We start from the raw sequence: 11,635 nt of genomic DNA, 5'->3' as shown, positions 1-11,635 counted from the left end.
GTCTCGCTCTTGTCTCAGTAATTTCTGTTTAGGTTTGCTTGAAAGTTGGAAAGGTGTTGTGGGGGAAAAAACGTGCATTTAGAAAATGTAATGTAAAAAAGTACTTTTGCCATTAAAAGACATAGAAAAGTACAAAATCACTTGTTTAATGCAGTTTATGTATGTGAGAATATAACCTAGTGAAGTTTAGCCCATCAACATTTGAAAATAACCTTAGAGAGCGGTGAAATGACTAAGCACATACGCATTGAAACTGCACCACCATCTAGTGGTTTGGTGGTGTAATTGCAGAGTGACACAAATACACTATCAGAGAAGAACGCTCACAACGCCATGTAGGCTTCACACCTGTTTAGTCCCAATCCTGTGAGTTCTTAACACAATAACTTCTACTAGTACTGTAAGTTTTCTTAGGATGCAACGCCACCAAATGTTTAAGTTATCTTTACAGTCTTTCATAATTTTTATCTGACCACATTGCTTCTGCAAACTTGACGGTTTAGCGCTATCCTTCCAGGCTTTAATAATTAAATAAATGCCTTTAAAACCAATTCAGCAATATCTTCAATCAATAATGTAACCATTTTGAAACCATTTTTTTCAACAATTATGGCATACAGCAGCTTCTGACTAGGTTGTTTAACAAATAAAAAGCAAATCCATGTCATAACAAGTTAGCATCACAAGAGTAAGCTGATAGAGATGTAATAATAGTACATTGAAATGAATGATCTTGTATTTTTTAATAGTTTAATTTTTGCATTTGTATAGATATTTCTTTAAATATTGAGCTTATATATATACATATATATATATATATATATATATATATATATATATATATATATATATATATATATATAAAATGCCATCTCTTTGACATTACTGTATGATGACACCACAGAACCTCCTCATGTTCAGTTCTGGGTGCATCGATTGCAATATTACAAACAAATCAAAATTGAAAAATGCTGTGTTAGGAAGCTCCAGATTCCCCCTAAGGCCATGCTGCGACCACTTCTTAATAGGTGCAAAATTCCACAGCATAGCAGAACCATGCCAACGCCTGATTTTACAGGATATCTAGCCCAAAGGGCATGGCAGTACACGCAGTAATCTTGTAACCTGATGGATTCTGCAAATGGTAAGTATAGCACAAATAGTAATCCTATTTCTTTACATGATGCTCAATTTATTTTACATTTTTCTAAATCAATTTTTAATGATCGACTGAAGCTTTATTGCCCCGAGGGAATAGGGGGGGAAAGGAACCACAGACATACATTATTAATGCACATAAAGGTTAAAACTTTGGCTTTTAAGCATTTAGCTGCTCAGCATTCAGATCCTTTGAGAGATAACAGATGTGTTCCTCTTAATATGTGTCACTGTATATTATACCCCCCCTCTAAGAATGGGATATAAAGCTGGGAGGGGTTCTAGGAAAAAAACATTTTGCCAAGTCAAGTGTGCATTAGTCTGTGAGGACAGATATAGAGCCTGAATCAGCGGTGATAATCTTGCCTCTGATACTGTACGTGTGCTCTTGTTGATAATGTTAATGTTTTGAGATGCTTCCAGCTCAGAGCTTAATATAGTCACATTGAATGTTGATGAGAAATGTTATAGTGAAAACAGTTTCAGTAGGAGAGCTCTGTATTTGGAAATTGTATTTATCGAATCAAAATACTGTATATATTAGAACCACAAATGAGGTCAGTCAACCCAAATCTCGCAGAAGAAAAACAGGGGTAATTACGCTTTCGCCGTTGCATTTACAGGTTGTGACCTTCTGTTAAGACAATAAACAAAAAAACTCTGCTTCTGCTTTTTTTTCCATCAGCTTAAACAGCCGGTGACCTCTATGAAATATGTGCAATATTCCACGAGTCACATGTTCAGTGTTACAACATTGGAATTTTCTAAAGAGTGTGAGTAGAAGGAAATGAGGTTGGGTCATTATGTTGTTCTTTATTTGGAATGATATTGTGATATTGATGCTGATGACATTGCAGCCATGTTACTTAAATTGTAGTTTGGAAGTAAGTCATTTTTTTAAAAAGAAAAATCATAGTTTTACATAACCATTGAAAAGCTCAACATCCTTTTGCTTTAAGGATAGATTGTTTTTATGTAAACTGGAAGGCATCAGATGTCAAACTGTGCATTTGAGTTAGAACAAAAGTCATTTCATTACATTTATAATCTGTAAATTTTACCACTATCAGGGTATTGGAATGACATTGCAAAAATGTAGAACTTGCAAAATGAGCTCATTATTGTTTTTGGTCATAGAAACAACTGAAAACAGCAATAAAAACATGTGATCATGTGTCCGTGCTATTTTGTAGCCTATGTGACCCATTTTTTTTGTTGTTTAGTCATACTTGTAAAGTTGCTTAAAATAAAATAAAATTCAGTTTATCATATTGCCTAGGTTGTACTGAAAAAAAGGATTATATATATATATATATATATATATATATATATATATAATCCTTTTTTTATATAAATTTTTAATAATAAATAAGCACACACATATGCACACACACACACACACACACACACATATATATATATATATATATATATATATATATGTGTGTGTGTGTGTGTGTGTGTGTGTGTGTGTATGTGCATATGTGTGTGCTTATTTATTATTAAAAATTTATATAAAAAAAGGAACCACACAATATGTGTGTGTGCGTATATGTGTGTGTGCTTATTTATAAAAAATAAAAAAAAAACAGCTAAAATGCTACACTGCGGCAAAGACAATGTGTAAAATATGTGCATTTATCAAATTCATGCCACTTCCTAGCCACGTCAGTGTCGGGTTCCCGATGCCTCTATCATGCTGTCGCTCATTTCCTATCCCACACTGAACTGAGTTACGTATTATTACACCCTATCAGATCACACCACACTCTAACCAGGCACTTATCATGTGCTTACTACTATATGTTGTCGCTGCATCCTGGGGGGTGGGTGGTATAACTACTATCACATATGCCATGCTCTTTACAGTGAGGATTTGAATCCAGTTTTTATACTTAATTCTCTGAACATAGATGTTCTGATAACCTGCTGCATGCACGTCATAAACATGATATGCACCAGAAGAATGTGATATATAACTAAATGTGGTCTTCTACAACATGGAATGATCATAGCACAACCCTAAAGAGGTCATTGTTAGAAGTCCATTCATGTTGCAACGACTCGGTGACATCCAGCTGTCAACTCAGTGAGAATGCCATCTAGTCTCTCCCAACTGTGCCACACGTTCCTTGTAGTGCGTCAATGAAGTGCCTAAGTGGTGTTAGTTATGTCGTGACTGGTCTAAGCTGGTGTTACTACAGTACATCCTTATTAAGTTCCTTCCTGCGTCTTGCTTCAACCATGTAGTCGCCAGGCTTTTTTGAGTATGTCAGCTCCGTGTCAAGGGAGACAGTGATATGTCCTTACCGCATTCCTGCCAAAGTGTACAGCACAAGTTCTTATTGCCTTCACACAATTTTTATGGATATATAGTGGGAACATGGCTCAGAGTGACGTTTGGTAATTTTATGCTAAAAACAATTTATTTATTACTATTCATTACTATTATTCCATTATTATTATTATTTTTTTTTTATTCATTTGATTCAAGAGAAATTTTTTATTTATTTTATTTAAGTGTTACAATTTCTGCTTGCAGGGATTTTCTTTTTTGGACATATTATCAGCTCTGGAAGATCTATCTAAGAAAGGAGGAAGATCAGCATCTCTTAAGTGTCCATTCTGAAATGTCCATGAGTGCCTGAAAAGCAGTTTGCAGGAAACGTATTACTACTCGAACCATTTGCTCAGCATGCCCACTGTTTACTTGTGTGCATTCCCCAACACTTTTTTTATTTTTTTTGCACAAGAACTGTAAGAGCTGTGCTTGAGTTTCAAGTAAGCAATTAAAAAAAAAAATACATGTTGTTTTGTCTGTTGTTATGTCAGCATGTTGAGTTGCAGACTCCTGTAAGCACAGAATGGGCTGAAGAACTGAAAGAATGGAAATGGGCTTCGCCACAAGAGGGCAGTAAAAGTAAAGGTATGTGGAGGCTGTAAAAATAATTTCCTTCAACAACAGCAACAAAATCAAATAGACAGATTTTTCTTCATATTCCAGATGTATTTCGTTAGTAAAGACGTGTTTGGTGAATGAGGTTTGCTCGATTAGTCTCTTTTAATCTGCATTGTTTATTTAAGTGTGTGTAAAGGGAAAGAAGAAAAAAGGTTACTCATATTTAAACCATCCATATATCTGGTGGTTGGTCATAATGCTGTATGACTTCACGCCAACAGGGAAGTCACGTCGCTGAGGTCTTCAACTTTTTACAACCCCAAGCACACACACTTACTCATACACTCCTGGAAATTTGGAAATAACACTCAGTCTACAATGTGTCAGTTGACAGGCTGAAACCAGAGCACCCTGAGGAAACCCAGCAAGCCCATATATTCATTGCACATATTAAGCAAACAGGCCAAGATTTGAGTGACAAACCACTACACCAATTTTTCACCAGTTTACTGCACATAATTTTTCAATACTCGTAAACTCCTAAACTTCATCGAAGCTTCAGTGAAAATTTACTTTTTCGAAAATCAACTTCCGTTTTTTGGAATGTATCCTGGTTTAAAAAAAAATAAATAAATATATATATATATATATATATATATATATATATATATATATATATATATATATATAATAATAATAATAATAATAATAATAATATATATATACACACACACACACACACACACACACGCACACACACACACACATATATATGTATATATATATATATATATATATATACATATATATGTGTGTGTGTGTGTGCGTGTGTGTGTGTGTGTGTGTGTGTGTATATACACACACGCACACACACGCACACACACACATGTAACAACTCTCGCTGTATTGTTCTAAAATGTACTCTAGAAAACAATTAGAAATAAATATATAAATCAAAACGTTGGATACGTTTCAATTATTTTCTACAGTTCATTCTGAACAATACTGTTTTTTTTCACAACTATGAAAGAACACATATGACATTATAACGAAGTGACAACAGCAACAGTTAGTTGTTAACCTAACACATGGAGGCCAGCTGTTCTGGAACAGTTCTTGCAATACCAGTATTGTCACATGCATCAAGCCCCATGATAAAACTCACTCAAATTAACCCCCCTCCCAACCGCTCCCCCCCCCCCCCCCCCCAAAAAAAAAAGAAGAGAACTTCAGAAATCACAGATTAACAAACAGCACCTCAGAATAGGAAAGAATTGACAGGATTTACAGAGCATAAGTAGCCTTTAACATTGTTTTACACTTTAGAAAATATATATAAATTAGGACATACTGTAACATGGAGTCCAATATTTTGACTGGAGGAGGTATAAACATTTTAAATACTTAGATAAATTTGGATTAAGCCTAAATGCTGGGAAGATTATTACATCTCATGTCCCTCTTTTAATAGGAACTAATATTTAACACTACAGTAGCTGTAGTGAGGAGTGATTGTACAGTCAGTGTTATAGATTTAACAAATACAATTGTTTATTTGTAAAATTGATTGCGAGCAAACACTAGTTATATTTACATTTACATTTAGCAGATGCCCTTATCAAGAGCGGTTTACATTTTTATTCCATTATTCTGTACATCTGAGCAGTTGAGGGTTAAGGGCCTCGCACAAGGGCCCAACAGGGACAACTTGGTGGTCGTGGGATGTTTGAACCTGGGACCTTCTGAACCGTAGTTCACTGCCTTAACCACTGACTCTGTATATACATTGGCTGTGTTGATTACATGCATATTTACTGGGATTAAAAAAAAAACAGGTTTTGATATAATAGTAAATATTATATAATAAGGACTATATTTGTAGAAAGTATATAATCCTATCTAATATTTGATCAATACACACACACACACACACACACACACACCTTGACACCCACACTTCTGTAAGACGTGCATGTCAAAACGTTCTACTGTCCACTAAACAAGGCAGATAGCTTCCTCCAACACAGGCACATGTTTCTGCTGATGTAAAAAGAGAACTCTACGATTAGGAAAGAGTAAACTGAACAGTAGTTGTAAATAGTAAATGATTCCAGACTGTGGATGGAGTAACACAAATAGGGAACATAGTCTCACTGCTGCTTGCCAAGAATTTCCAGTGCAGGTGCTTTTTTCGGTAGCCTGAGGGGGAAAAACATGAGAAATAATTATGAAACTCAGTTCTTGCTCAGTCATATGACATACTGTACTAAAAATAATTCCAAAATTGAAGTCATTATTTTCTTCATATTCTTTAAAGATTTCTTTTACATTCTATTTTTAAAATAATGTTACAGGTATAACAATAATACTAAAAAGCTGAATGGGTTATTGTGTAATACGCCACAGCGCCGCTGAATTCTCAATTCTGATTGGTCAGATAATCATTTTCTATAACAGCAGCTCAGGCACACGGACTCGTACGGTTGATTCTGCACATGCAGTTTTAGTAGCCTACTGTAGACATACACTATATGGACAAATGTATTCAACCAAACCTGCAATGACGTAGTATCTAAATACATTCACTTCAATCCCCCTTTTACAGATATAACAACTTCCATTGCATTTTATGAGGTCAGACACTGATGTTGGACGAGAAGGACTGGCTTACAATCTCCGGGTCTCAGTTCTCTGTGTCCAAGCCAGTTCAAGTTCGTCCACACCGAACTCATCACCCCAAGTCTTTACAGTCGTTGCTTTTTGCTTTGTTCATGTCTCAGTATGCTGAAGCATTAAGATGGCCCTTCACTTAGGATAAGGGGCCTGATTTAAACACCTGAAGTATCTGGACAAATACTTTTTGTCTATATAGTTTATATTTGGCGTTTATTTGTCGGGGCTTTGTAAAAGTCAGAGTTACAGTTTTAACTATGTTAACATGCTTTCTTCTTGTTGGATTCAGTTTGTCTTATCAACTTTGCGACAGAGATAAAAGCGAGGCTGATGAGACGATGACTTCTGTATTTTGTATATTAACTATTTTAGCACACAGTAACAGGAACTAATGTGTTCAGAATGATTAAAGAGAAATAATAGTTTTTTTTTTTACACACACACACACACACACACACACACACACACACACACACACACACACACACACACACACACACACACACACTTTTCTTTCTGAAACAGCACACTTCCAGATGTTTTGTTCCTGACTTGAAAGTGTGAATGTACATGTATGTAAATGTTTAAAGCTATTATTATACTCACTTCTCATTACTGATGTTTCACTGAGCTGTAGATGACATCGTCATTACGGGGAACTGGAGGGACCTGAAAATGAATAAAAGAACTTTTTTTTTTTAAATTTAAATATATGTATTGTTATTAGGTTTGGGTTTGGTTTCAATTTCTTGCTCAGCTGCTTTACTGACACATAATTCACTGCCTTAGTATTTCATTATATGCGACTCTTACTGATGGATGAGGGGAGATTTTGACTGCACTGTAGGTCACGTCTGGCTCAGGAGCTGATGAGGCCTGTAGATAGCAGACAAACACAAATTTACTTTCAGTCCTTATGCATTTCTGTTAAATGCGTTATGCTTTAAAAAAACAAACTAACAAACAAAAAAAAACAGGTACAGTACAGTGGGGCAGGGTAGCTCAGTGGTTAAGATGTTGGATTATTGATCAGAAGGTCATGGGTTTAACCCCAGCACCATCAGACTACCACTCTTGGACCTATTATCAAGGCCCTTAACAATCAACTGCTCATACTGTATGTGTAACAAGATAAATGTAAATCTAAATAAGGGCGTTTATCAAATGCTGTCAAGGTAAAACTTGACTATAATGTTAACCAGGACATTGGAACTTCTTACATTAATTTCTGATTGGGCAAGGCAGGGTTGGACTCACTCTGCTGTCGATTCTGTAAATTTCAACCGGTGCTAGGTTAATAGGACGTCAACATTCCATTCAGTCAATGCGATATCTCAATCAACTTTGCTAGTGAGTCGCTGGACAACGTTTGACTTTAAATCATGTTTGAACTGTTGTTTAGAGCGAAGATAAAAAAAGCAAAATAGAAATACAGAGGGAAGAAAAAGTGTGTGGACCTTTTGGAATTTCATTGTTTTCTGCATTAATTTGTCATAAAATGTGATCTGATCTTCATCTAGGTCAAGAGTTTGACAAAAATAATGTGCCTAAAATAATAACAGCTAAAGATTTGAAGGCATCATTGGAACTGGCTAGCATCTGTGTTCAAGAGTCTTCAGTACGTAAAACACTGAACAAAGCAGGGCACCACAAAGAGAACCGCTAATGACCTTACGCTGCACGCGTGAAGTTGAGCACATTGACACTCCACAGCACTGATGAAACTAAAATTGGACTGTTTGGAAAGAAAATGCTGCATTATGTCTGCTGTAAAAAGGACACTACATATCGTTATGAAAACATCATCCCAAACCTAAAGTTTGGTGGAGGAAACCTCATGGGTTGCTGCATCAGGGTGTGGCCAGCTTACAGCCATTGAGGAGAAGATGTATTCCCAAATGTATGAAAAAATTCCTCAGGAAAATGTGAAAATGTCTGTACTGTACATTAGATGAAACTCTGTTGAAGTTGGGTGATGCAACAGGACGATGATCCAAAACCCCTGGAGACCAACCCAATAGAGATGCCATGGAGTCATACACATGAGAGAGAGCCAAAGAAGTTCTGCCAAGAACAATCTGCTAAAATTTCTCCTGAACGATGCGCAGGTCTGATCTACAGCTTGATGAAGCATCCGGTTGAGGTTATTGCTGCCAAGGGGTGGGGTCAACCAGTTGTTAATTCCAGTGAATAAAGTGGTTACCTTTTGAATGTGAGTTCAATGAATGTGTTATATGAAGGCATGAAAGATAAATATGAAATTCAAAGGAATTTGATTCAAAAAGTAAAGTTGATGGGGTAAAGGCTGCTGGGATGCTGGCAGCAGGAGTGTGGGGGGTTGGGACCCCCACATTCAACGTCTATGAGGTCAACAGATATACAGTACACACCGCATATTAAATATCAAAATGTATGCTTTCAAAATTAATGAACAAATAGTGCACTAGTCAAATAAACAATATACAGTATATTAACGTTAGTTTTTTTTAATAACCATAAATAATATAAAACATAAATTTTTTTAGCATTTTCTGATATAATTAATGGTATTTTTTATACAAAATTTTAATGTTAACCTAAACTTTATGTATTTAAATACATATTTAAGTGTATTGAATCAATTAACAAGAATGGTGGTTAAAATTTGAATGCTATGTATATCTGACTCAAAATTATCACCAATTCTTTCCTGCTTAGATTTGGATTGGGGACAATGGTTGGTTGGAAGCCAAAAAAAAGGACTTCAAAAACTGTTTGGACATCATATTATCATAGTTTGAGTCCAGGGAAAGCACTGGACCACATTTATCAGCATCCACAGCATGTCACATGCTGCTGATTTTGCCCACATCTCTATGTAGTTTGCATTTATTTCTGCTTAAATTAGGAATTCAAGTTCCATTTTTTTTATTTCTAGTGTAGCATCTGTTGCATTTCCTATTCTGTGTTTTATGCCTAGCATTAACATTTAGTTCCTGTTCATACTTCTAGCTTTATGACTAGTGTGAATAACGTGGATCCCACACTTGCTTCTGTCTCACCCTTGATGCTCTACATACCTCTTATAGTTTGGATTGGATTTCCAAACCCACCTTATTGGAAATAATAATATATATAAAAAAACAACTTAGAAACATGCAATAATTTAATTATCATCGCTATTAATGACGCCTGAAAAGGAACAGCCAAAGAAGCAAAAGAAGAAGACTATTAATAACACAACACAACCTTGGACCAAATAAACATACCGTGCATTGTCCATTCACTCCACGGCCATACGTCACTGCATTATGACGGGGAATCTTCAGACCCTACATTTGAAGGCACAAAAATGCAGAGTTCATCTGAAGAGCCTAATTTTGTGAATGATCAGGGAATATTGGTTTTCTTATACTGTATGCTGATTATGGTTCTAAGAAACAAAGAGGTACCCAAAAAATTCTGATCATTACATGACTCAACAGGGACATAAACCAGATCAGTGTTTTTTATGTGACAAAGGGGACAGGAAAGGTCAGATTCCGATCACTAAGGTTTGCGCAATGCAAACAAAATGTGCAAGACTTACCAGACTGTGATTACATCTTTTGTCTGTGATGAAGAGTCTAACTGTAAAAGAGAGAATTTTTTTATTTAAACTTATTTATATATTTATTTATTTAAAAGTAAAGATAAAAAAAAAGTTTTTTTCTTTTCTTTTTTTTTATTATTACATTGGATTGAATTAATGACTGTAGCACCACCACTGGTCATAAGAGGTGGGGGCTGATTTCTTTCTAGTCCTGACTGTAGAGTTGTCAGAAGGCCTAGTTAATATTGGTGGTTTAGATGAGAAACTCAGCAATATGAGTAAATAAGATAAGTCAATATTAACTTAAGAAATATAAACCACAGGCGTTGTGTTACAAATATCACATACAGTATAGAGAAACAGAAAGGAAAATGAATAGAAAATGAAAAATGCAAGAAACTGGAAGTATATGTTTAAGAATTACTGGAAACTGTGCTACTTACTGTGATTTTTTTTATACTTCCAGATAACCCAACCAAGCAACACAAGAACTAACAAGAGTCCAAAGATGATGCAAAGGGCCATCACAGGTGAACCGCTGTAATGAGAGAGGGGATGAGATCAAGGACATTAAAGATTGTTGTTGTTTAAAGTAGAAATTTTTTAAAAGACATGCAAAGATTTTTCAAAAAGAAATTTATAAACCAATTTTACACAGTTGCTTTTAGGGTTAAAAGAAAATACCTTAATGGTTCATGATCCTGTTGGTGTTCGGGCAGACCTGTATGGAGCATGAAGTAAATTCAGAGAAAAAATTATAGTAAGGATAAGTCAACATGAAGATAATAATACAGGAAGTTATAGATCATTTACATTATACAACACAGGTTTTTTTTATAATAACGATAAGACAAGTGTTTTGCCTTGCTGGTGTGAGTTAAAGGAGAGGCTTCAGATTTCAAACTGTGAATTTAAAGTCTGGTTTTTGGATTGGTCAGATAGAACAATCATTACTTTAATAACATGTTAACATGTAAATTTTACCACTAACAGAATATAAAAATGATGTCACAAAAAAAATATATATATACATGTATACTCTATATATTTTATTTATATAGACAACTAAAAAACAAAAAAATAAAAAAAAACACATGATCATTATGATGTGATCTCTGTATCTCTTGCCTATGAGACCTATTTATTTTTTTTGCTCAGTCTGTATAGTTGCCTGTTGCCTATTTTTTGCTGAAAAAAAAGGATATGTCATTCTATACTGTACAATTTTGAGCCATATCTATGTTTATAAAAAAAAAACAAAAGATAAAACATTTAAAAGATCGTTAAAATGCTCTAAGCTTTAAGGGCTATGAATTGTTTTCTGATTTAAAGAA

General features: G+C 34.9%; 1 protein-coding gene across 1 annotated transcript in view; it reads right to left on the bottom strand.

Moving 5' to 3' along the window:
* Positions 1-5,583: 5,583 nt before the first annotated feature.
* The window catches only part of LOC128513488 (polymeric immunoglobulin receptor-like), a 29,802-nt gene continuing 23,750 nt past the window's right edge, over positions 5,584-11,635 (bottom strand). The window contains exons 5-11 of the mRNA XM_053487248.1: positions 10,986-11,022; positions 10,745-10,839; positions 10,299-10,339; positions 9,979-10,041; positions 7,544-7,606; positions 7,337-7,399; positions 5,584-6,256 (exon numbers count right to left, since the gene is read on the bottom strand). Of these exons, the coding sequence (XP_053343223.1) occupies positions 7,343-7,399; positions 7,544-7,606; positions 9,979-10,041; positions 10,299-10,339; positions 10,745-10,839; positions 10,986-11,022 (356 nt within the window). The 3' untranslated portion in view covers positions 5,584-6,256; positions 7,337-7,342. The remainder of the gene's footprint in view (positions 6,257-7,336; positions 7,400-7,543; positions 7,607-9,978; positions 10,042-10,298; positions 10,340-10,744; positions 10,840-10,985; positions 11,023-11,635) is intronic.

Source organism: Clarias gariepinus, chromosome 25 (assembly GCF_024256425.1).
Source record: "Clarias gariepinus isolate MV-2021 ecotype Netherlands chromosome 25, CGAR_prim_01v2, whole genome shotgun sequence".
In the NCBI taxonomy this organism is placed as follows: domain Eukaryota; kingdom Metazoa; phylum Chordata; class Actinopteri; order Siluriformes; family Clariidae; genus Clarias; species Clarias gariepinus.
Note: the sequence above shows the minus strand (reverse complement) of the source record. Positions and strands in the feature narration are given on the sequence as shown.